The 24256-nt window shown below is 40.1% G+C and overlaps 3 protein-coding genes and 1 long non-coding RNA gene across 5 annotated transcripts; 1 reads left to right on the top strand and 3 right to left on the bottom strand.

The window, feature by feature from the left end:
- Positions 1-61: 61 nt before the first annotated feature.
- On the bottom strand, positions 62-3479 carry dnajb1b (DnaJ heat shock protein family (Hsp40) member B1b). Its single transcript, XM_039800568.1, has 3 exons — positions 2801-3479; positions 901-1502; positions 62-723 (listed from the first exon to the last, which is right to left on the bottom strand). Exons 1-3 carry the CDS (start codon positions 3018-3020, stop codon positions 490-492), a joined length of 1056 nt encoding a protein of 351 aa, XP_039656502.1. The 5' UTR covers positions 3021-3479; the 3' UTR covers positions 62-489.
- Positions 3480-6827: 3348 nt separating this feature from the next.
- On the bottom strand, positions 6828-8151 carry LOC120563235. Its single transcript, XR_005639928.1, has 2 exons — positions 7897-8151; positions 6828-7178 (listed from the first exon to the last, which is right to left on the bottom strand). It is a non-coding gene; the product is annotated as an uncharacterized LOC120563235 (long non-coding RNA).
- tecrb (trans-2,3-enoyl-CoA reductase b) lies at positions 7363-20534 on the top strand. Of its 2 annotated transcripts, XM_039807379.1 has the most exons (12): positions 7363-7472; positions 11761-11811; positions 15994-16045; positions 16168-16212; positions 16334-16437; positions 17012-17127; positions 18027-18132; positions 18300-18372; positions 18470-18513; positions 18731-18788; positions 19548-19636; positions 19921-20533. In XM_039807379.1, exons 1-12 carry the CDS (start codon positions 7458-7460, stop codon positions 20092-20094), a joined length of 927 nt encoding a protein of 308 aa, XP_039663313.1. In that variant the 5' UTR covers positions 7363-7457; the 3' UTR covers positions 20095-20533. The 2 variants fall into 2 exon arrangements, with proteins under 2 accessions (XP_039663313.1, XP_039663312.1); XM_039807378.1 differs by lacking the exon at positions 7363-7472 and having other exon boundaries at positions 11463-11811; positions 19921-20534.
- A 1122-nt stretch (positions 20535-21656) lies between these two features.
- Positions 21657-24043, bottom strand: ndufb7 (NADH:ubiquinone oxidoreductase subunit B7). The gene is made up of 3 exons (XM_039817312.1): positions 23767-24043; positions 22999-23167; positions 21657-21827 (listed from the first exon to the last, which is right to left on the bottom strand). The coding sequence occupies exons 1-3, from the start codon at positions 23876-23878 to the stop codon at positions 21740-21742; spliced, it is 369 nt and encodes a 122-aa protein (XP_039673246.1). The 5' UTR covers positions 23879-24043; the 3' UTR covers positions 21657-21739.
- Positions 24044-24256: the final 213 nt, after the last annotated feature.

The following is a 24256-nucleotide window of genomic DNA, read 5'->3' as shown; positions in this document are numbered from 1 at the left end:
GTGTCAGCAGTAGCTGCAGGGGAAAGTCACACATTACTGAAGAACTGTAAGGCCACTCTGGTTAATATTTACAGCACCTGTTTCCATTTCTTTATTGTTCTTTCATAACAATGCTTCAAAATTTAGTCCAACAAATATAGGTTACTGCCCTTTTTTGAAACAACTTTATTTGCATGAAAAGTTATCCTTTTTATATAATATAAATATTCTTATTTGAATTCATCAAAATATAATCTTATTCAGCAAACCAAACACCAAACAATATTGATCATATTTACATTTTACACTGGTGAAATGCTGCAGTCATTCATGATAAGCACCTTCCCAAGATGGTTACACTATGCTTGACAGTTTACACACATCTGTCTCAGGCTTTATTGTCTGATGCGATTTATAACGCCACATATATGTCCATGTGATGATTGACAAAAAAAATAGTTGGCAGCTTAGTGCAATAATTCTAAAGTCCCGGATGTCTGTTGGTCTTATTTAAGACCGCGGGAGGACCTGAGCGATGGTGTCCCGGGCACTCTGGCTGAGCCTCTCTGGGAACCTGACGTCATACTCCACTAACAGGTCGCCTCGACGATCAGGCCGTTTGGGATAAGGCAGCCCCTCGCCACTCACGCGTCGCTTCATCCCTGGCTGCACGATATCTGTTGTTGACACCGTCACCGTTCTGCCATCCAGTGTGGGTGCGTTGACTGTGCAGCCACACAAGGCCTGATGGGACACAGGGGAAAATACCAACATAAATCATGAATAGGCACTAATAGAATCTTCATTCTACACATGATTTTCAGCTGATAAAAAATTATTTGGTTCGTCTTCAAGCGCTTTTACAAGGTGTTTTTAAGAATAATAAGTGACTAAGTTAAGCTATAGGTAAGCTAAACTTACATCTCTGAGTGAAATCTTTGCTGTGTAAACGATGTCCGAGCCGTCACGTTTGAACACCGGATGTGCCTTGTCCTTCAACACAAAGACCACGTCAGCTGGAATGTTTGTGGGAGTCTGGTCCCCCTCTTTGGGAAATGTGATTTTCGTGCCCTCTTTCCACCCCTTCTTTATCTGCACCTCCAGGATTTTGTCCTCTGTCCTTATCGTTTGCCCATCAGGGTTCAGCCTTTTACGAGAGATCTTCATTTTCTTTGTGCAACCCGACAAAACTTCCTGCAAGGTCACCAAGAGCTCATGAACCACAGCGGGGTCCTGATGCTTCTTAACGACACTAGTGTGAGGACCCATTCCTCCCATACCAGAGCTGAAAGAGCGAGGGAACCCGCCCATTCCACCACCCCCCATCCCAAAGCGGGTAAAAGGGTCTTCAGTGTCCATATTCTCATCCATGCCTCCATTGCGGGCACCAAAGAACTGTTCGAAGGGGTTACGTCCACCAAAGAACTCTGCAAAAATGGCATGAGGGTCGCCCTGGAAGCTGTAGCTAAAGGCACCAGGACCCCCACAACCACCACCACCTGGTTGGCCTCCGCCTTTCAGACCTGAGTGAGAAAAACAATTCATTGTTTATACTATGGCCTAGGTAAATACACAATTCTGATTGGCTGCATGATGTCCATGACAATGTGTTAATTGACACCTACTAAGTATTTCCAGTCAAACGGTCTGTTCACTGTTCTAAATTAATGCTCTGCAGCTGACCACATAGTATCAGCCTGTATCGAAATTGAGTAACCATAGCAACAGGGATGCAGCCAAAGCCTATATTTACAATTAATCGCAACACCCAAGCTAACATTTTATTTACAACACTAACCCAAACAGTTACATGTTTCACAAAAGTGATCATCTCACATCCCATTCGCCACTTCAGGCTGCGGCCGACAATACACATGGATTATCATTTGTTCGTGAAAATCTTGATATTGATTTGGGTACAAAGACATGACTGGATAGCTAGCTAGTCTTGTGGTTAAACATAGGGCTGGGCAATAGATTGATATTATAGCGATATCGTGATATGAGACTAGATATCGTCTTAGATTTTGGATATCGTAATATTGTGATATGAGTGTTGTCTTTTCCTGGTTTTAAAGGCTGCATTACAATAAAGTGATGTACTTTTCTGAACTTACCTGACTGTTGTAACTGTTCTATTATCTAATAATTAATATATGATCCACATAACTGATGATTATTTATCTAAAATCTAAGTGTGAAGATATTTTGTTAAAGCACCACTTGTCAACCCTAGAATATCGCTGCATTATTGATATTGAGATATTTGGTCAATAATATTGATATCTGATTTTCTCCCTATCGCCCAGCCCTAATTAAACATACTGTCCAATTATATTTACTTACTTCCGACACAGTAAGCAAAGTAAAAGTCCCATAAGATATCAATGCGTGGAAAGATAAGCCTGATTAGTTTATCTGTCTCTGGGGGTAGCTAGGTCTTACACACCTACTTAGGTTTGATTGACACATTTTGGGCAAATCATTCCGAGAAATCTTGAAAAAAACAGTCAGACATGGTATCCGGATCACGTGACAGCGGTTGTCAAGAAAAATTCAACTCTCCGGAATACCGTGATGTGTCTAAAGAGTCAGGAATGTAGTGCAGAGCCTTGCCCCTTCTCCTGGTTTAACAACAAGCCTTAAATGTAGGGCAGAGCCGAGGGGAGCGCCATTAACGTTACGCTCGGTATAAACTGTTTGGTCCCAGCTCCCTTTTCGACATTTATCTTACGGACATCCAAAGAATATGACATAACACGGTGTAAACCTAACGCTGGCTAACTTCACTTTCAGAATCATGCAATTAATTGAAACCTACCTTCTTCACCATAACGATCATAAATGTCCTTTTTCTTTGGGTCGCTCAAAACGTCATAAGCTTCAGCGATTTCTTTGAATTTTTCCTCGGCTCCCGGTGACTTGTTTTTGTCGGGATGGAAGCGCAGAGCCTGCTTTCGATAAGCTTTCTTAATATCGTCCTCCGACGCTCCTTTTTTAATTCCCAAAATGTCGTAGTAGTCTTTACCCATTTTGACCATCCAGTGGCCTGTTTAGTAAATGTTACAGATGTTCGGACAGGGATGTTTATGAAGCAAGTCCTCAAGCCGTCCTATGTCTCTACTTACGCTGCTGCCCCACCGAGTATTTTCTTTATAAACCGCGTGGAAACTTCGAGAGTTTTCCATAAACGGCCCGAACATTCCCAACTGTGACAGTTAAGCCACGAAACGCCCATCGACGTCGTGCTGCCTTCAGGGGCTGTCGGAATTATTTCTGTACAGTAACATACCTTGCCTTACCAGTCTCCCAAAACTCGATATGGCTATAACATTGGTGTAAGTTTTCAGACCCTTCACTAACGTGAAAGTACCAATAGAGCAGTGTGAAAGTAGCCTACTCCATTACAATAAAAAGTCCTTCATTCAAAATTCTATTTGAGAAAAAGTAAAAGTAGTAGCCTACGTAAAATGACCTTGTTTTGCTCTTGTGAGTCACAAGCAAAACATTTAGGAAACTACTGTTTTGATATGTAACGTTAGGCCTATACTGATCATATGTTTGTATGCAAAATCTGTATAGTACTTTGTACCAATATCTGTCAAATAAATGTAGTCAAATTAGTCTAAAATGAAAATACTCAAGTAAAGTGCAAGTAGGCTACATCAACAATTCCATGCAGGTATGTAGCCTACATGTACATACCCATTGCCCTATAGACATTGCTATTGCTGACATGGCATAGGCCTACTACATCACAAGTAGTCCCAGCTAATGCTATGAACAATGAATAAACCACAACAAACAATAGCCTAGAAACAGTTACTTGTTGGGCAAGCGTTGTGCACGAATAAAAAGACAGATCCCTTTCACTGAACCCTGGATAGATTGCTGGCAAAAGCTTTTGTTATGCTTGGGAGTGGCCCAGATTCAAGATTACTAAATCCACTGCGTACTGGCTGGTAGTGCAGTGCACAACAAGGACATGTAGGTCATAACATTGTGGCACTTTACCTTCAGGGGAGCCAATAAAGGTTCTTCAAAACAAATATTCCCCATCTGATCACCTTTCTTAGACCTGTGACTTGAGTTAAACATGCATAGTCTACTTTTAATGAGGTACAAATGTCAATTTTATATGGCTTGTCAAAATCTGTTTTCAAGTACATGCAAGATGGCTTAAAAATGATGTATGGAAGTTGAAAGAAGACAGGCAAGAACCATATAACAAAATATTGCTTAGAAAGATAGATTAGAAAGTGCCTTGGACATTCAATAGAGTGAGCTAAGTATGACACTACATAGGCTCGTGTGCTTTAGGCCTATAGTCTTATAGACTGTGTTTTTGCATTTGTAGATATTTTAAAACAGATTTGTGCTTGTAATGCGGTACAGTTTGACCATCGTATTGCATGATTTATGCAACCAGATATTTATATCTGGGGTTATAACACCACCATTTTGTTTGATTCATGTTCTGTAACATTGCTTTGCAAGTTGTACAAAGACAGGACACATGTGTACGAGTAGCACTTGAAGGCAGCATTTCAGATTCAATGTACAACATGCATGTACAAGCCTCAGCTTACACTCAAATGTCGATCAGAGATTTGTTGGGGCAGGTAACACCGTTACACAGTTACTGAGAGCAATCACTCAACTTTATACATCATTTGGGTAATTTAACCATGAAATAAAACAAACAAGCATTTAGATGTAACTTCATAGACAATATGTCTTCTAAAAAAGAGCTCTACACACTCACAAGCATGGTCGAACACATGAAGACCACAAAAGAACCTCACTAGGTTTTCTTTAGCTGTCCTGTGTTTCATTTTACAACAATTCTGGTAATTGGCGTGTTGCCAATGGTGACTGCACTATTTGTATGGGATACTTGTCTCTGTTAAGTCAGGCAAACCCCGTTTTTCAGGGATGAGAGTGGTTTGCCAGTTTCCATTTTTTTAAGGTGGAGTTCAGAACAATATTCTTTTAGAAAGGCCATAATGCCTATTATGCCACTTGCTTTTGTACATTTTAGTCAATCAATTTAAAGTATTTACATACATATGTAGCCCTGTATATTATGCAAGTGTATTTGACAAAAAGAGTTGAGACAATTATGGCACTTTTGGAGATATAACACGTGCAGGCGAGGTTTTATCTAGAACCTGTATGGGCAGGGGCATAGCACAAGATCCTGGGCCTATGCAAAGGCAGTCCTGATGGGCCCCCATGCTCCTCAACTCAAAAAAAAAATAATAATAATAATAATCAGGCCTCTGTACACATGACTCTATAGGCCTAGATGTTTATAGGGTAATAACTATTAACTGTAATGCTTAGAGTAGCCTGATGACACACATTTCAAACCTCCTTTGTCAACATTCTCTAGCCTACTTTACTGTGGTTACTCCTACATTTTGTTTGTTTTCTCTGTACCTTTACTTGCCAACCTGCGTACTATGGTGTCTCTCTGATCATCTGTAAATGTATCTGGCCATAGTCCTGGATCCTCTGGCAACAACTGGTCTGCACTGCTCTGCCTACTTTCCAGTTCCTCAGCTCTCATTTCCACACTGTGCTCAGAGCTCCCTGCTGTCTTCGCTCCCATCATCCTCAATCAAATTTTTCTATCATCTTTCTCTATGAAGGATACATCTGATATTAAACCTCTTATCCTAATTGTAACCTAATATAATAAAACACACTAAGATGTTAGTGTTACTTAACACCTTTAAGTCAAAATGGCTAAACATGGTTTGCTTTTTTTTTTATAAGCTCACCTTGTCTCAAATCCAAAGAGGAGGATGAGGGGTCTGTTGCTCCCTGCTGTGACAGTTTCTGAAACTGAGGGCCATGTGTTTACAATGTTAACATCTGCTTCTACTGAATCTGACAAATGTTGACATATGTATCTACCGATGAGCTACCATGCTACCTATGACTCTGATTAGCCTATTATTGCTAATTATAGACATTATAGCCTATTAATTTAAAATTAAACATGTTTTAAATTAGGCTATTACAATGGTGTGTTATAGGCAAACAGCATTGCTAGTGTAGTTTATTTATTTAGCCTTTACCTCAGATTACATGTATAACCAAATTATCATTTGAAAGTGTATGTTCTGCTCTTTATATGCGTTGTCTCAGTTTGTTTTTAGCACTAACAGTCACGGAGATATTCAAGCAGTTTAGCACCATGGATTTGGTTTTTAGTTTGTGCTCACCTTTCTTTGAAAAGAAGTCAGTTACTCCTTCTCTTGTCTTTCCTTTCATTTTTGGTAGCCTGATTTGGCTTTCTTTGAGAAAGACATTTCTACAGCAGAAGTTTGCACTCCACCAGACGCTCAACTGAACTAGCTAACATAAACAAAATGCGTGCAGATGGACTAAACCATTTGGCGCATTAGCAAGGGGTGGGTGAGACCTTAGATAGTTTTTTTTTTAATACAAAATGTAGTCAGTCAATCAACCAAGTTATTCAGCCAATACGCTAACTTTACATTTCATCTGACATGCATTATGAAATTTAATTAGGAAATGAAAATATCCAGGTAAAATAAAATATATTCCAGACTTTTCAAGGGCCCTCTCTCCCCTTGGGCCCTGGTAATCAGTATCGGTTTTACCCCCAGTCCGACGCCCCTGTGTATGGGAATACATCATTTTATGTTTGGTATGTGCCAAAATTGTTATTCCTTTAAATGTGTGTTGTTTTGTTACTGCACAAGAACATTGTTTTGGGTAAATGTGCATTGACAAACAATTCATAGCCTGACAGTTTCCTTTATAATAAGTGTTGCTTTTTGTTATAGATTAGAAAGGATTATAAAGAGACAACGTACCAGGAAAATAGCAAACTTTATTTAAGCAGGACAATTTATGCATTAGGAAAACTGAATATACACAGAAATGCATTTTAAAAAGAAAAGACAAATCAGAAATCAGAAAAAGATGTATTGCCAGGGAGCAGGTTTGGTACATACATAAAAACACATTTAAACATTAATATGTACATAATACATAAATACTGTAGTAGCATAAACTTGACAAAGAGATGCAAAAAGAAATTGGAAAAATATTGTCATTCAGCTTGGAAGTTACCTTTGGGAAAAGTCAACAGATAGATACATTTTCTATATAGTTTGGGGGGAGTGGTCCACATTGTGTCGTCGCCGGTTGGATCGGTAAATCTGCACACAAATGGACAGAGCTGCTACTCAAAGAGCAATGCATGATAGGTACATGATAATCCAATTGACCGGTAGTTTAGCAAAGCTGCGACCTCTCTGTTTGCTCAAATGTCATTGGCTACGGCACTGATAGTGTCTGAAGGCCGCCGGTTTTGATTGGCTGCTGCGCGGACGTAGTGCCCGCCTAAGGTGGCCTCAGCAGTCGCACATTACTCCGCTGATTGGAGGCGCCTCTGTCACTCGACTCAGATATTAAGGAAGGGGGTGCAAGCTGCCAAGATGAAGCACTACGAGGTAAGTAGTGTCTATCAAAGTCTAAATCTTCAATGGGGCACTTTATGAGGCTACAATTTAATTAATCAGAACAATGCAGGGGTTTCCTGTGATTTCTGTAAGGGTAAATTCCACCAGAGTAGTCATAGAGCTTTAAACATGAGCAGTAAAGATCGCATACTGCAGCAACAACGCCTGTCATGTACTGGTTGCGATGACCCGGGGATTTGTGGCCTCTAGTGTACGGGAATTAACGGTTATCGGCTGATATCGTCCCTGAAAGTCAAGCTGCACCCACAGTTATGGCGAATTACACTTGCGTTCTGTATTTGTTAGGTCTTCGATACGCTGAATTTCGATGTTAGCTGAACACAGACCCCTGTGTTCAGGATAATTGCTCTCCTGGCTGGAATGGCGCATGGCAGCTTCTTATCATTGTTATTACCCAATAATGCAGGTGAACAGTCAAGTGTGCAAACCCTGTTGAATTAACCCTCATGACTGGGATGTGATGTGTTGTTTAACGCCGCATCAGCATCAGTCTGACCCTATGTTGAGGGCAGAAACTTGGAAAGAAAAAACAGATTTCTGTTACTGTCTAAAAAACATCCAGACTTGACTCATCACACAGGCCTGTATTAGTCTTTTATCATTAATAATGTGAAAGATTATTACTCCTCAATAAAAGCATCTCTAAATGTTGGCAAAAAGAATTTCGAAAACCCATCCGACAGGATTTGAACTAGTCTGACAGAAACTGACCCAACCAGTGCTTCTTCTGCTCCTCTTCTTTCTGTTGACAGATGTGGCTGTTGCAACAGATGAGGGGTGAAACAACATTTAAATCATGAAACATATATACAGTATCTCACAAAAGTGAGTACACTCCTCACATTTTAGTAAATATTTCATTATATCTTTTAATGGGACAACACTGAAGAAATGACACTTTGCTACAATGTAAAGTATTAAGCTATACAGCTTGTATAACAGTGTAAATGTGCTGTCCCCTCAAAATAACTCAACACACAGCCATTAATGTCTAAACCGCTGGCAACAAAAGGGAGTACACCCCTATGTTAAATTCCCATAGAGGCAGGCAGATTTTTATTTTTTATTTTTATTATTATTTTTTTATTATATATATATATATATATATATATATATATATATATATATATATATGTATACACAATACACACACACACACACACACACAATAGTTGCACTGGTGTTGGACTTTGTTTGCACTGGCCAATGTGTCAATGGAAGGCCATTCTTGCAACCTCTAATTGATCTGCTTGACTTACCTTTTCATGGCCATGGGCATTGAAATGGAATGATAAGCCAGTAAGTACGCATTGTGATCGCACTAGCCACAATCTGTATCTTCAGTTAACACCTTCTGGCCATACACTTGGCTCCATACACTTGGCTGCATTTGAATACCACTAGCCTGCACATTTCTGAAGTATGTGTGAAGCCACTGTGTTATAATCAGGCCTATGTTCCCATGTTGTAACTATTAGCCAGTATTCATTGTGAGTGCTAAGATTTTGTGAAGGTGGAAGAAAAACGTACAGAATATGGCATATGTGACCATGGTGCGTTTTGCAGTTGGAATACACACCTACGGTAATAGCATATTGAGTTACGCCAATATGCAACAATGTGGGTGAAAATGTTTTGTGTATGTGGCCAATGAAACTGAATGACTATCCAGTAAATAGGCATTGTTGCACCATTAGCTACAACAAGTATGCTAACTGAAGTCACAAAAATGTGGTCGTTGCCGGGGTGTGGACTGTGACTAACACCCTAACCAGTACACATGTAAAAAGATACATGCTCAAACCAGTGCAGACAGGTGCTCTTTCAGTTCATTTCTTTCTATGTATTCCTTTAAACATTTTTTTTAATCAAATTATATTAAAATGTAAGAGCCATTTTGTGGAATCATAATGGTTTCTATTATTTACTTTTTGCATGCTTTACAGGACACCACCTCAATCTAAAGCTAAACAGAAATACTTTAACAACTAAAAATAGTAAATGGTTACTTTTGTTAGCTACGATGTAACACCAAAAATATCTTGGGGCATAAATCAAACTGTAGATGTTATCCATTTGGGTCATTACATAGATAGTTGTCACATAGCACCAGAGAGCTGCATCACTTTCACAGTGGTCTGTCTTCCTTACACACCGACTGCCCATCAGTATCTTGACGTGTGTACAAAAGCACTTTCAGAGCAAAGAGACATTTCCAGTTAATCTGTCTAAAAAAGTAGGCTAATCTTTCCAGATTACAATAAGTGGTGTCTTACCTTGGGATAAGCGGTACAGGCAAAAACAGCAAAGAACAGCAAAAGTCCACTGTCATAATTAAAGCCTATTCCTCCCTGCTTCACCCTAACCCCAGAGTGCATTACCAGGACAGACTGCCAGACAGAAGCTTTATATAGACAAGATGGGGGAGGTACCATGGTAGTAGGTATGCTTGGCACAGGGAGGCTGAGATGGGGTTGTTTCCCCGAAGTCTCAACCGTAGTGTCATGTGTCCTGCAGGGTTGCAGTAGTGTACCGTTTTCACAGTATACCACAGTATGAAGATTGACTGTTATGCTGCATACATTTGCTTGTCTACATTATTGGAAAAAATGTTTTTTTAATAGCGACTTTTTACACTTGTTTCTTTAAAAAATGGTTTCAATTATAATAATGCATTTATAAAAGAAAGAAGTGTCAGGAACGCTTCTGGTATCCTTAGAATTATGACCAAGAAAGTCATAAAAAATCATGTCCAGGCACTCGAGGTTGGTTACAAAAAGGCCTTTAATAAATAGGGCAAGACATTAAAAATACACCAACATGTGTCAGCATGAGCCTTCCTCAGGGTGTGAAACCTCCTTAGCATGGACATGATTTTTTTATGACTTTATTGGTCATAATTCTTCTTCCTTTTTATAATAATAATGCATTTGTTCTGCTATCTGTTACTTGTTTATTCGCTCCCCTGCTTCTCTACCCCTCCCTCCTCTTTTTTTCTCGGCCATTCTCTCGCATAAGTTGCATTTCTTATTTGCGACATTTTAAAAGTTTGTTTAAAATTAGTTTGACAATTGAATGGAAGCATGGCTATAGATACATGACTGGCCTAAACTTTCACGTTGCCACCATGGAAACTGAATCCCAACTGTTTGTCATTCGAGAGTGGAAGGGTGGGGGTGGGCTTCACCAAGGGGAATGCCCCAACTAAGCCCTCAGAGTCTGGAGTATTATCACCCCTTGGTGGCAGGAAAAGGTGACTCCCCATGTGAGTGACCAAGAGATCTGGCTTCTAAGTCTGCACACTCTGTAAAAAGTATGTGGTCTGTGTGTGTGTTAGACCCTAAACTGGTCCATTCAGGTGTGTGATCAAAGGTTGGTGATGTACATCAGGGCTGTAGATATAGTAGATGGACAGATGGACAGTACTGCACTAAGTGTAAGTGAGCGCCATGACATCACCACAAAGGCGTAGATGGGTTGGTGTCTGTAGGGAGAGGGTTGGTCATGCAGAGTTAGCAGTAGATGTTTATATTTAGCTGGGGAGAGGAAAAGAGTGGGACAAACTAGGAAAGGGGGAATTGCTGTTTGTCATATTACCTCTCCTCCATCTTCCCACTTAGCCGGGGGTTGAGAGGTGTCAGGAGTCATCAGGTGTCCTTTTCTTAGGGAGGAGTTATGTTGAAATGTAGCTACTGCTCTAATAGCTACTGCTCTAGTGTCTCATGAAGTTTCCTTCATGAGGTATTTGCAGATGATCTACTGCAGACAGTTTGCCAGGAGGATACTGGGCATTCCTGTGTACGCAACTGTGCACACACATGTGGCGTATGTCCGCGCTCCAGGGGTCGACTGGCAGTTAAATAAAGCAACACACCAGAAGTGAAGGAATGAGAGGGGGGCAAAGAGGGCGGGAGAGCGAGAGAATGGCCGAGAAAAAGAGGAGGGAGGGGTAGAGAAGCAGGGGGAGAGACTGATTTATTTCCACAGCTGAGAGCTCCTCTATGGTTTGTCGTAGATTTTCGGACAGACAGTTGAGAGGTGAAGAGTAACAAGAGAGCCGAAAAGAGTGAGGGAAAGAAGGGGAAAAAATACTGAGTGCAGGAGGAGGACTGTGGACATGGATGCCCTAGCACTAGAGGCCACCAGCACTAAAAAGCCATCTAACGGGGCGGCAGCGGTGGCTGCCCCGCTACCGGCTCAAGCTCCGGTCAAGCGCAAAGCTGCTAAAAAAACTAAAAAGGCTGTTGTTTTCTTTGAGGTGGAGATACTGGATGCCAAGACCAAGGACAAGCTCTGCTTCCTGGACAAGGTGAGAACGTATTTCTAACAGTTTTCATCTTGATTTCAGTACAAGTATACTTTTTTTTCTAACCTCATCTCTGATAAAAAATATTTGTAAATTGTCCTTGTGCTTGTATGTTTGCTAAATGCATTAGGTGCCAAATGTCTGATCCTATATTACAGTAAAAAGCGTGCGTGCGTGTGTGTGTGAGACACACACTGGTGCCCTCTTACATGCATGCGATACAACACTGCTGTTTTCTGTTAGCTGGGTACGCAAGGTTTTTTGGCACACACACACACACACATACAGGGGTAGACAAAATATCAAACAACTGTACAGTACAGCTGTGCAAACCAGTACGACAGCCCTCCAACAAATCCAACCTTTTGTGAAGTTGACTTTTCATTGTGAATCTGTTGGAGAACGGCTGATTAAACTCTGTGGTCATTGTTTTGTGCAGACATAATACTAGGTACAGTTGACCTTACATAAGGCATTACACCACTACCACAACCTACCTGGATGGCCTCGGAACTGCAGCTCTGAGCAGTCTCTAAACCCTGAACTTCTCCTGAGAAGAGAAAAAGTCCTACATAATGTTCATGATATTATATAATTTGTGGTATTCTATCATATTTATATCCATAACAAAAATTAGTGATATTCATGATGATGAGATTTTTGATAAATAATTGTCATTAATGTGTATATAATGACTAAGTGAGTAAAGGCAAATAATAGAAAAGCTAGAAAAAAAAATTACATCACTTTACTGTAATCCAGCCATTAAAACCAGGGAAATATAACACTTGTATATATCACCATATTACGATATCCAAAATCTAAGATGATTTCCACTCTCATATCATGATATCGATATAATATCGATATATTGCCCAGCCCTACTCTCAACCCAGTCGTATGTTTTTCTCCAAGACGCCAACCCCAGTTGGGTACAAGGGCAGGATAGATTAGTTTGCACACAATAGATATTGTCAGCTTTTCAAAATTCAGTTTGTAGAAGTCCCTCATAGATATACTATAGAGAATTAGTTTTTGTTATGTAACTAATATTTAATTGTCTGTTTTGGAAATAGAAACTGAGTAAAAATGAGACCCAGCAAGTAAACACTTTGCCATCATGGTTTGCGGGATATTTAACATCACTAGAAGCTCTCATTAAGGTTGAACCATGTAGCTGTAACCTGAAGTGTAAATGTTCTGTGGTTTAGTCACAGATGTAATACGAGTTTTGCAGTACAGTCAGAACAGGTAAATGTAATACTGACTGATGGACTTAAGTTGCGTTAACAATCAGGATTTAAGAGTATCACTGTTGCATTAGCCACCATTATTTTGATAGGACCTTGAAATTCATTGTTTTATCGGGTATATTTACAGTAATTTGAATTTTGCTATTGTTGTATTAGACGGCTTTCATTTGTTACTGTCAGGCCTGTAACTCAGTGCTGTTGCATTAGGAGGGTTAAGTGTGTTGTTGGTGTGAGGCCTGTTGGTGTATACAGTTGCATTAGCCAAGTTTACAGTGGGGTTAGTCTGTCAGCCGGGCCAGACTCAGCTTATCAAAGCCTGCTTCTCAAGTATAAAGTGCTATCCTTGTTGGATTATACCCTATAGTCGGCTTAGCAGAGTTTCCATGGCGTTATCATGCACAATCTTAACACCTTTTTGGAGAGCAAGTTTCACAGGTTTGACAGATATAGATCTGGAACTGGATAAAGGGCATTTTGGGGGACTGGTCTCCTGAAGTAGGGCAGCAGAGCTAAACTAACAGATTTAGAAACATTCTGATTTAGAAATAATAATAATAATAATAATAATAGTAATATATAATATAGTAATAATAATAATACTGAATGAAGCCTGTGGAAAAAAACAGAGGGGGCAGCAGTGGTCACAGAGAGGTGGTTTCTCAGTGATGTCATGCTGCTGAAAATGGCCTGTAGTCCTCTGGACGACGTGATCAGAAGACAAGTCTATTACAGTAGCAGACTGCTTCAGTTCTACCTTAGATGGGTCGCACGATGTTTGAGGAACTTTTCCTCACAGAAAATACTAGTTCTTTAAGTTCCTAAAATACTATAATAAGGGTAACAGTTTTAGGCTTTTTCATCTAAGCATTAGTGCTAAAATAATCTAGCACTACCACACTGTTTATACTGATCAATGTTGGTTTGTGTAACTGATTACATGTCTTGGCCTTTGATTCTTACTCAATGCTCTCTAACAAAGCAAACAAATTTGAGAGACAAACTTGCTAAACATTATGTGCTATATTATTTCGTTTAGTGCTATCTGGTCTTTCACAGAGCTACATGTACAGTAGGCTGATGAGCTCATCTAGAAGGAGCTTAATAGCCACAGAGCGACACACATGTAGAAGAATATGTTTCATACTTTTCTTGCAAGTCTCCTCCTAGGTCACACCTTTGCTTGAACGGTGTGAATGCATACTGGTATACATTTCACAGAAGCATCTTAGCTCCCCTAGTCCAGGCCAGCAGGGAAATATAGGCTTACTGCTAAAATGTTTTGAGAAACCTGTCACCAACTTCGTAAATGTCAGAGGCCTTGAGAGAAATTTGATGTGGATGCCTGAGATATTCTAGTTATGTAATGTGCAGAAAGTGCATAGTTTGTTTTCATAAGGAATTGTCTGAATTTTTGGTTTCCATTCGTTTCAGTTCAATAACTTGCAGTGACTTGGAAAGTGTACAAGACGGACCATCTGTCATTTACAAAATAATGAAGGAAGGGATAGTATTCACATCTCTCACTCTCTAAGTTTATTTTTGTAACCTTCAGAAATGAATGGATATCAGTGGTCGCATGAAACGTTGTTTAAAGGCATCTACTAATCCAAACATCAAAGCTTCATAAACTGGTCTATGAGTCAATCTTTTTCATATGGGTTAGGTAAGTGTAACATGCTTAAAAGTCATTTAAAAAATGTATTATATTATTTAATAAGATAAAGTAACTACTACCATGTGTATTAAATGGGCTAAAACATGCAGAAACACTGGTGTTTTCTTTTATAATGATAAGGTCATCATTATGAATGAAACCTTTTTTTAACTCAGGTCAAAACTATATTTTTCCATGCAGAGTGACACAGTTACTGGACCTTATTAGGGATGCACCAATTAAATGTTATATATATATTATTATTATTATTATTATTATTATTATATATATATATTTATTTTTTTTTAATTTGAAATATGTTTACCTCACTGCATGGAGCTCATTGGAATATATTTTTATGTAAGATTAACTTGCACTTAAAACGGAGCCTGTGGCCCGCTGGGACTGAATGAATTTAACGGTGTTACTGTAACACTGACCTTTCTAATGACCATGACAAAGAGTCACTGAGCTGAATCCTCAAAGAGGTAAACTAAAAGCCATTTCATCCCACAGTGGGATTTGTTTGGCAGCCTTCTGGAAAAACACCAAATGTGTTCGTTTTTTAATTCAACAATTGTTTTATAAAATTTCTATTCAGCTGGTCAGATGGTATTCCACATAAATCATGTCACACTGAACATACTGTAAATGGCTGGCATAAGCTTGCAGAGCTAAGAACATATTGCTGCCTGTAGACTAGCAGAGCTCACCACTCTCAGTATTCAGGCCATATGTTAGATGTGTGCTGTACATCTAACATAATTTCATATCAATAAAAGGTAGAGATACTCATATTTTTAAATGGTTTTCTTAGTGCAAAAGAGAAGGGTCTGACGGAGGGTATGTAGTGTGTAAGCTGCCTCAACTCCAACAGATAAAGCCATTTTATCAAATATTGAGAATGATGGCTTTAAGTTACCTGACTCCGCCTCGGACCAGGAGGTTTCACTACTCTATCGTCCCGCCTGTAACAACTGTGTGTTCTCTTTTGTTGTCAAAGTGTGTGTGTGTGTGTGTGTGTGTGTGTGTGTGTGTGTGTGTGTGTGTGTGTGTGTGTGTGTGTGTGTGTGTGTGTGTGTGTGTGTGTGTGTGTGTGTGTGTGTGTGTGTGTGTGTGTGTGTGTAAACCCTAATACCAGCTGTTAAATAAACCACATGGGGTATGTGAGCTAAATTTACAACTAATCACTATCATGAATGGAAAACAGGGCTATTATCTGTGTGTGTGTGTGTGTGTACATGTCCCTCCACTTATTTATTGTGGTGTTATTTAAAGGTCGAGCCAAATGCCACTATCGGAGAGATCAAGTCTATGTTCCACAAGAGCCGTGAGTGTCATCTCTCTGCAGGCGTCTAAAGCCTCATAAATCTGATTTAACATCAAGCTAATCTTGAAGCTGAACACAGAAATATTCTCAATGTCTGTGACGCATTTATGTATCCGTTTCAGATCCTCAGTGGTACCCAGCCAGGCAGTCCATTCGCCTCGACCCCAGTAAGTCAGCCAAAGTGTGATCGTCTGTCAGTATACTTAAAGTGAACGTAGTACTACTTTTCTACACAATCAACTCCTACTGTACTGTACATCTCATTAAGTAAGCGTGTGTGCGTTTCAGAGGGGAAGTCTCTGAAGGATGAGGATGTTCTGCAGCATCTCCCTGTGGGAACCACAGCAACCTTCTACTTCAGAGACCTGGGAGCCCAGATCAGCTGGGTCACAGTGAGTACAATATGTCATGCTGTCACAGTCCAACAGTCCTGACAAGCTCACATACAACAGACGAGTGGGATCAAGGACAGCTATATTGAGATTTCCCGCTGGGTAAAGTGTGTGTGTGTGTGTGTGTGTGTGTGTGTGTGTGTGTGTGTGTGTGTGTGTGTGTGTGTGTGTGTGTGTGTGTGTGTGTGTGTGTGTGTGTGTGTGTGTGTGTGTGTGTGTGTGTGTGTGTGTGTGTGTGTGTGTGTGTGTGTGTGTGTGTGGGCGTGTGGGCGGGCAGGTACAGGAGAGACAGAACAAGGAGAAGGAATATGATATATTTATCTTTCTAACACAACAACAAACCAGTATATTTAACAGAGTCTCACATTGCCAGACCTATCTCCACAGCGCTGTGTCAGTGCTGTGGTATGATCTGGCTACACCACATATCTATTCCGGGATAGGAAAAAAGAAGAAGCTCTGGCTGGGGGGGGGGGGGCTATCCGGCTAATGTCAGGCTTTATCCCAGCAATGTACAACCGCTGAGCCAGACTACCAAGGCTCTGACTTATCCTGTCCTGCTTACCTTTTTCAGGTCTTTCTGACGGAGTACACCGGTCCTCTGGTCCTCTATCTGATGTTCTACTTCAGAGTTCCCTTCATCTACGCGCCCAAATATGACTTTACCACCAGTAAACACTGGGTCGTACAGTGAGTGTCTCCAACACACCTTCACAGACTTTATATACAGTAATTAGGTAGCGTTGTCTCGTCCCCCAGAGAGCAATTGTGTCCTCCTTAAGTTGTCTCAACTTTAAGGAATAGTGGAAAATACGCTTATTTGCTTTCTTGCTAAGAGTTGGATTGAAAAAGATTGATACCAGTGTTGGGTCTCTAAGTAGAATATTAAGTTTTAGCCAACAACAACAATGCTCTGGGACTGGATATCTTCCATTCTGGTCAATCATATCACCACTGTTCAATAGAATATAGGCCAAATTCAGTCTCTCCTCCAAACTCCTTGTTTGTTAAAACCCAGTGGAGACCCCACTGATCAATCTAGTTACCATTCCTAATCAACAGACTAATTAAACTATTAGCAAGACTCTAGCTACCATACATCCAGACCAGCGGCATTTATTAAAGGAAAGCATTTATTCACCAACACTTGCAAAGTGATTAAAAAGTAATGCAGCTGTCAAATAATAAAATTAGACACTGTGGAAAAGCATTTGATAGAGTTAACTTGTGCCATTCCTATTTGTAAACTAGGATGGTCCAAAGCCCCGTTTCTACCAAGCAGTCCGGTTCTGTTCAGTTAGGCTTTTTACACATTAGAACAGTTATTTCTAGCACACTTATCCGATACTAAAAGGGGAAGCTAGAAAAACTGCAGTCTCTATCACACACATTGGTGCCAACATTCCTCTGCATCGTCGGTGAAGAGGAAATACATCGAGAGCTGGATGGAAGAGTGAGGAATAAAAGGTTTCTCAGCACATGGCTGTCCATGGCTGTTACCATCCAGCTTTTGGATGGGATGATAAAACTGCATCCTCTTTTTAATAACTAGTGGAGCTAACACATGTGTTTTTGCTTTTTTTTTTCAGTCTCGCCTGTATGTGTCACTCTTTCCACTTCTTTAAGAGGCTGCTGGAGACGCTGTTTGTCCATCGCTTCTCTCATGGAACAATGCCGTTACGTAACATCTTCAAGGTGAGATGCATTCTACCACTCAAGCTCTGTCATAGCCTGCCTTACATTAATATGGGCAAAGGTGTAATGCAGGTTTTTTTATGGAGTAAAAGATGAATAACTAGCTATTCAATTTGTGATTGAAGGAAAAAAGTGCCTGTAAGTGACAATGTTCCTGTTTCATTCAGAACTGTACCTACTACTGGGGCTTTGCAGCATGGATGGCCTATTACATTAACCACCCACTGTACACACCACCCAGTGAGTATGCATGCACCAAACACTCACATATACCAACGTTTCATTGTAACTCTTTTTTTTTTATATTTTTACTCTTGTTAATTGTGTCTTGTTGCAGTCTACGGGGAGCAACAAATCAGACTGGCTCTCGTCATATTCTTGGTGAGAATCTTTCTATCCTTAACACTTAGCTCTGTAAACTATCCTTCATTAGTTGACTACTAAAACATTTAAAAAACATAATTTTAATTGTATTTTGTCCATTAGTTTTTTTTATCTCTTTGTCGCCTCAGAAGTATGAAATAAGAGGCATACCCAGACTTAGAAATGTTTATTCCCTTTTGCTCTACACACTATTGAATCAATTGTTGTTTTTTAGTTCTGTCAGATCGGCAACTTTTCCATCCACATTGCTCTTCGGAACCTCCGTCCACCAGGTATACACACCTGCAACACCTCTACATCTGACACACACACACACACACACACACACACACACACACACACACACACACACACACACACACACACACACACACACACAGAGCAAAGACTACAGTAGCTCCACAATGAGAATACATACACACAGGCTTTTTACTGTAATATAGGATATGTATATGTGGTTGCTATGTAATTAATAAAAAAAAAAAGGATATTTGATGTTGTAATGTAGTTCTTGAGTTGTGTGTGCAGCATGGCTCATGAACCATGAAGAAAACTCAATTGAAATCCAATCCAGATATATTTAAGGTGCTTTTAAATGGAAGCCCCTGAAGACATTATTACATATATTTTGACTCAACAAGCAAAAGATCCTGATACAAATATAGCTAAATCCTGATTGGTGAACAGAAGTATGTGACATCAGTTTTATTTTATTTTTTTCAACTAAGCCCAACCCACCTCAAACCAGTGAGAAGAGCACAGACAAAGCAACACAGATGGAAATCTCTCATGTGAAATAACCAAAACTGCTCATACTTTGGCAGGAAATTGTGTGTTTATATAGTACCCAACCGCTCATAGTAAGAAGATAATTGAGAACATTGGTTTTCATAGTATTTAAGTTCAATTTAGAAAACTATCATTCATCAGTATGTTTACTTTTAATATCGGGCCAAAGGAACGAATAGATGGATTTCAAAACAAAAACAAACTTTCTTTGACATCCCCTTTCTTTTGCTGTCTTCATCCAGGCTCTAAGACCAGAAAGATTCCCTATCCAACCAAGAACCCCTTCACCTGGATCTTCCTGCTGGTCTCCTGCCCCAACTACACCTATGAGGTCACATGTTTTATGCATCAAGTGATGGCTGAGAAGTTTTTTTCTGATAAGAGTTTTCTCTGCATGAAAGTTAGCTTAAAAAGAATACACATTTATTGCACAGCTTTTAATCTTTGGGAAACTAGTCCACCTGATTACATTGTCCCATGTAGCTATTGTATCATTGTACTTTACATTTTTTTGTTTGTTTAAAAAGACTGAAAGTTTTTTTTTAGTTAAACGTGCGGCTGCTGCCCTCTTGTGGTATGAGTCTGTGTGTAACATCCCTCCTCTCCCTCTTGCAGCTGGGCTCCTGGCTTGGCTTCACGCTGATGACCCAGTGTCTGCCGGTGGCCTTCTTCACTTTGGTGGGTTTCATCCAGATGACTGTGTGGGCCAAGGGGAAGCACCGCAGCTACCTGAAGGAGTTCCGCGACTACCCTCCTGTCCGCTCACCCATCCTGCCCTTCATCCTGTAGAGGACTACTTGACCGCTCCCCTCGCCCCTTCCGCTCTCCCTGCTTGTAGGAGTCAAATACACCCCCTCCTAAACTGAGAGTGTGCTCTCCATTTTTCTACCCTCCAAAATCTCCACTGGAACTTAGTAGACTACTGACTGAAAGAATCTAACCCTGTACCCTTTTCCTTTCCTCCCCCCCAACCAAATTTTCTTTTGCTTCCCATCTGCCATCCCTGTAATATTGAGTGCAAATGTGAAGCACTCGATTGCTTTTTTAAATTGCCCACAAACCCATTCTGATTGGTTAACCGACATGTGTTTGAGCTCCCAGAGCAGATATTCACCTTCAAACTACCCAGTGTATATCAATGGCATACTGTACATAGATAATGTTAAAGGAACACGGCGACTTATTGGGAATTTAGCTTATTCACCGTATCCCCCAGAGTTAGACAAGTCGATACATACCCTTCTCATCTCCGTGCGTGCTGTAAAGCTGTCTGACGGCTCCAGCGGCATCAGCCCATCACAGAACAGGCAGGTGAATGGTTCCAGTAATCCTACTGCTCCGAATAAGTGACAAAATAACGCCAACATGTTCCTGTTTACTCGTTGTGATTTGTAGAGTCACAGCGTGTACAAAAAAACAACGTAACATGAGACACAGCCATCTTCTAACCGTAAACAAACCGGGAACTATATTCTCAGGCGGAAGAATATAGTACTTGGGCGGAGTGACATGCTCGCAGCAAGCCTGTCTGGGAATATAGTTCCCGGTTTGTTTACGGTTAGAAGATGGCTGTGTTACGATTGTTTTTTTTACACGCTGTGACTCTACAAATCGCACAACATAACAGGAACATGTTGGCGTTATTTTGTCATTTTGTCACAATTGAGCAGTAGGCGAGGTGGAACCAGTTACCTGCAGGATCTGTGCTGGGCTAAGCTAATGCTGGAGCCGTCAGACAGCGTTACAGCACGCACGGAGATGAGAAGGGTATGTATCGACTTGTCTTACTCTGGTGGTTACGGTGAATAAGCTAAATTCCCAATAAGTCGGCGTGTTCCTTTAACATGTCCAACCACTCTGTCATCTAATACTGTTTTGTTTTTTTTTAGGCTGAATCTGCATCTGGTGAGATTCAGTAAAATTTCAACGGTTTAGTTTTTATATCAATTCATCTAAATTTGAAATCATTACAATGTCATTTTTATAGATGCCTGAAGTAATTTATTAAAAAAAGGTTAACCAAAATGTTGTTGCATTGCTCTGGTATGTATTACAGGTGTCACTCTGTGCAGCACCACTCCAGCCCAGGAAAATTGGAGCTTTGTACAAGGATGTATTGTGCAGACGTTAATGTCATCAATAGGCAAAACAGACAATCAACAGCTCAATTGGGTCATCTGAATTTGGTTGCAACTACACGTTCAAAATATGGGGAAATGGCACCTGCAAGAATTTGGCAAACAAATGTAATAAATAACCAAAACTCAATTCTGTTGAACTGAAGATCACACAAATGTTTTGGTGATGTCATCCAGGGGTTTACTGTATGTTTTGACAATAAGACGGGAGGGTTGTAGAGCTTAAACAATATTGTTTATTGTGAGCCGCGGCACATATATATACAGAGAAGAAGACGCATCAGAGGATGCACTGATCATGCAGCTTCAGCCTGAGCCTCGATTCTCTTCTTCCTCAGCTGGAGCCTCCTCTCTCTCTCATACTCCTTCATACGCATCACATAGCTGGAGGCAGAAAGACACCGGGTATATAGTTAAGGACAGGTAGTTGCATATTATCACAAGATGACAGTTGAATTGACATATCTGAAATTGAAGATCTCTAGTGCTGTTACAAGTTAACATGGATTCCATTTTTGAGATATGTTTTTAGGAAACTCCACCTTGTTATTAGAAACATCAAGGTTTGTTTGTGTGGACTCTTAATTTTGTGTAAAGATCTCTCAAACCAACATAGATGAGAATTCCTTAAAATGCTGGCATACTTAGTTTACATTGTACAAAGTTTTTTTGCTCACAAAAGTAGAAATTTAAAAACCTAAAATTCCATAACAACTGGACAGCTTCCATCTGCTGAGGAAAATTGTGTTGTGTGACATGATTGAAATGTCCAGAACAACTACTAACTGGGCCTTGTGAGAGTTTTATATATACACTGTATATATAGCTCATACAACTGAAAGGAAACCAGCCGGGTTAATTGATTTAGCTTTTCTGAGCTTCCGCTGGTCACTAGATTACATTTTAACTTTACTTTTCATAGTTATGAAAAATAAACTTGAACTAAATATGAATAGCGTGTATGGGTTAGATCTGCTTATATGTCTGATGGTACTGCACGTTACCCAGTTTTAATGGTGAAACCATCATGATTCAGCAACTGCTGAAACGCTTACAGTTTTTCCTCTACACAAAAGACCTTACATACAGTTAAACTAGAGCTGGGCGATATGAAGAAAATCCAATACCACAATATTTTGAACCAAATACATCGATATTGCATGGTTAACTATTAGTGCTTTCACAAAATATATACACAATGAGAATTTTGATAGGTATAATCATCAATAACGTGGATATAATGATTAAGTGGGTAAAGGCAAATTATAGAACAGTCTGGTAAGTTCAGAAAATTACACTCTATTCACTTTACTGTAAAGCAACCTTTTAAAACTAGGACAAGACAACACTTGCGTCATATTGCGATATCCAGCATTTAAGACGATATCTAGCCTAATACATCGATATAATATCAATATATTGCCCAGCCCTAAGTTAAACCAATGAAGTGGGACTGCTGAAAGCATCACAGTCTACAAGAGTCTATCCTACAAAAAAAAAAAAAAAATAAACCCAACCATTCAAATGTCTTAACTTTAACTCCATAAACACTTACTCCTGGTGTTCGCAGTAGTCCCAGTCGTGTCTCTCATGCTTGCAGGCCAGGAAGTTGGGCCAGTTGTCCCTCTTGCACTTCATGAGTTTCAAGAGATACTGGGCACAGTAGTCTCTCTGCTCCAAAGGCAGCTGGGCCAGATTCATCTGCTCCTGGCTTGCTACCATCTCTGGCAAAGGGATACAAATGTGCATGGTCATCTTTCAATGTACGAGGACCTGATACTATTTGTTACTATATGGATGCCTGTGAGAGTGGACGAATACAGAGTCTGTTATGCAAGTTATGCCCAGAGTAGAGGCTTTGTATATATTAATGATAATACATACTAATCTAAGAATTGTCGTTATGTTCTAACTTTTCTATACGAATATTAGACAATGCAACAGTGCCAAATGCTTTTCCATGCACCACATTCTGGCTAGACTGTAAATGGTCCATTCTTTGATTTGAAAAGGTGACATTGTCTAAGTGGAGTCTACTGACACCGACTTCCAGAGGTAGCAACAATTTGCAGAACAAGTTGGAGCACATGGTTCGAAATAAGCAGTAAAGGGTAAATACATTACTTGACATTGAACTCCTCAAACACAAGTTAACGTTAAGCTAACCAGCGTATTATTACTCTCATTAGCGCAAAGCTAACTCGGCTAACGTTTGACGAGCCAACCTAGCATGGCTGATAGGGAAATCTGTTCCACTTCAGACTATTATTAACACATGCAGGATGCAGTATGGGTTTCTCTGAGCTGGTAACTGCTGACAAACCTCTCTCGCTTCTCTCTGGAAAGCCAAACTGGGGGTCGAACTCGTACTTCCTCGCTGGGTCCGGCTCGGTACCCGTCTCGGTGACATACCGTCTGCCCAGGTGAGCTCCCATGGCAGCGACGATGTTTATACACAGTTAGCTAAAAATTGATGATATTTGTTTGTTTCGGTTCCGCATTAATTTAATATTTCCAAAATGATTCTGCTGTCTGCCATTCGGTCACCTCCACAAGCCCCCTGATGCCACTTCCGCCTCTCACCGGAAATAAACAGCTGAGCGGTACTTAATAGAACACCTTCCCTCTAGACTAGTAACAAAGGTTCCGCTGGAAGATAGAAGGTGGAAGGTGGACCCATACACAGACTGAAAGCCTTAGGTTCACTGTTTGTCAACTGGCTTTTGTTTATGTAAAACGTTGGAGGAAAAAAAAGTGAAAATGTTTCACAGTTAGAAAACTATGGAGATTTTTGCATTACTTCATATATATAT

The sequence above is a fragment of the Perca fluviatilis genome, chromosome 1 (genome assembly GCF_010015445.1).
Source record: "Perca fluviatilis chromosome 1, GENO_Pfluv_1.0, whole genome shotgun sequence".
Lineage (NCBI taxonomy): Eukaryota > Metazoa > Chordata > Actinopteri > Perciformes > Percidae > Perca > Perca fluviatilis.
This window is presented reverse-complemented; position numbering and strand designations above follow the sequence as displayed.

Excerpts from the sequence above, each read along its gene's own strand:
- dnajb1b (XM_039800568.1), bottom strand. The coding sequence starts at position 3,020 with ATGGTCAAAATGGGTAAAGACTACTACGACATTTTGGGAATTAAAAAA. Across the intron at positions 1,503-2,800 it reads TGATCGTTATGGTGAAGAAG|GTCTGAAAGGCGGAGGCCAA; the intron begins GTAGGTTTCAAT and ends TTTCTCACTCAG. Across the intron at positions 724-900 it reads CAAAGATTTCACTCAGAGAT|GCCTTGTGTGGCTGCACAGT; the intron begins GTAAGTTTAGCT and ends GTGTCCCATCAG.
- tecrb (XM_039807378.1), top strand. The coding sequence starts at position 11,620 with ATGGATGCCCTAGCACTAGAGGCCACCAGCACTAAAAAGCCATCTAAC. Across the intron at positions 17,128-18,026 it reads AGTAAACACTGGGTCGTACA|TCTCGCCTGTATGTGTCACT; the intron begins GTGAGTGTCTCC and ends TTTTTTTTTCAG. Across the intron at positions 18,133-18,299 it reads CGTTACGTAACATCTTCAAG|AACTGTACCTACTACTGGGG; the intron begins GTGAGATGCATT and ends TGTTTCATTCAG.
- ndufb7 (XM_039817312.1), bottom strand. The coding sequence starts at position 23,878 with ATGGGAGCTCACCTGGGCAGACGGTATGTCACCGAGACGGGTACCGAG. Across the intron at positions 23,168-23,766 it reads TCCAGAGAGAAGCGAGAGAG|AGATGGTAGCAAGCCAGGAG; the intron begins GTTTGTCAGCAG and ends TCCCTTTGCCAG. Across the intron at positions 21,828-22,998 it reads GACTACTGCGAACACCAGGA|CTATGTGATGCGTATGAAGG; the intron begins GTAAGTGTTTAT and ends TTCTGCCTCCAG.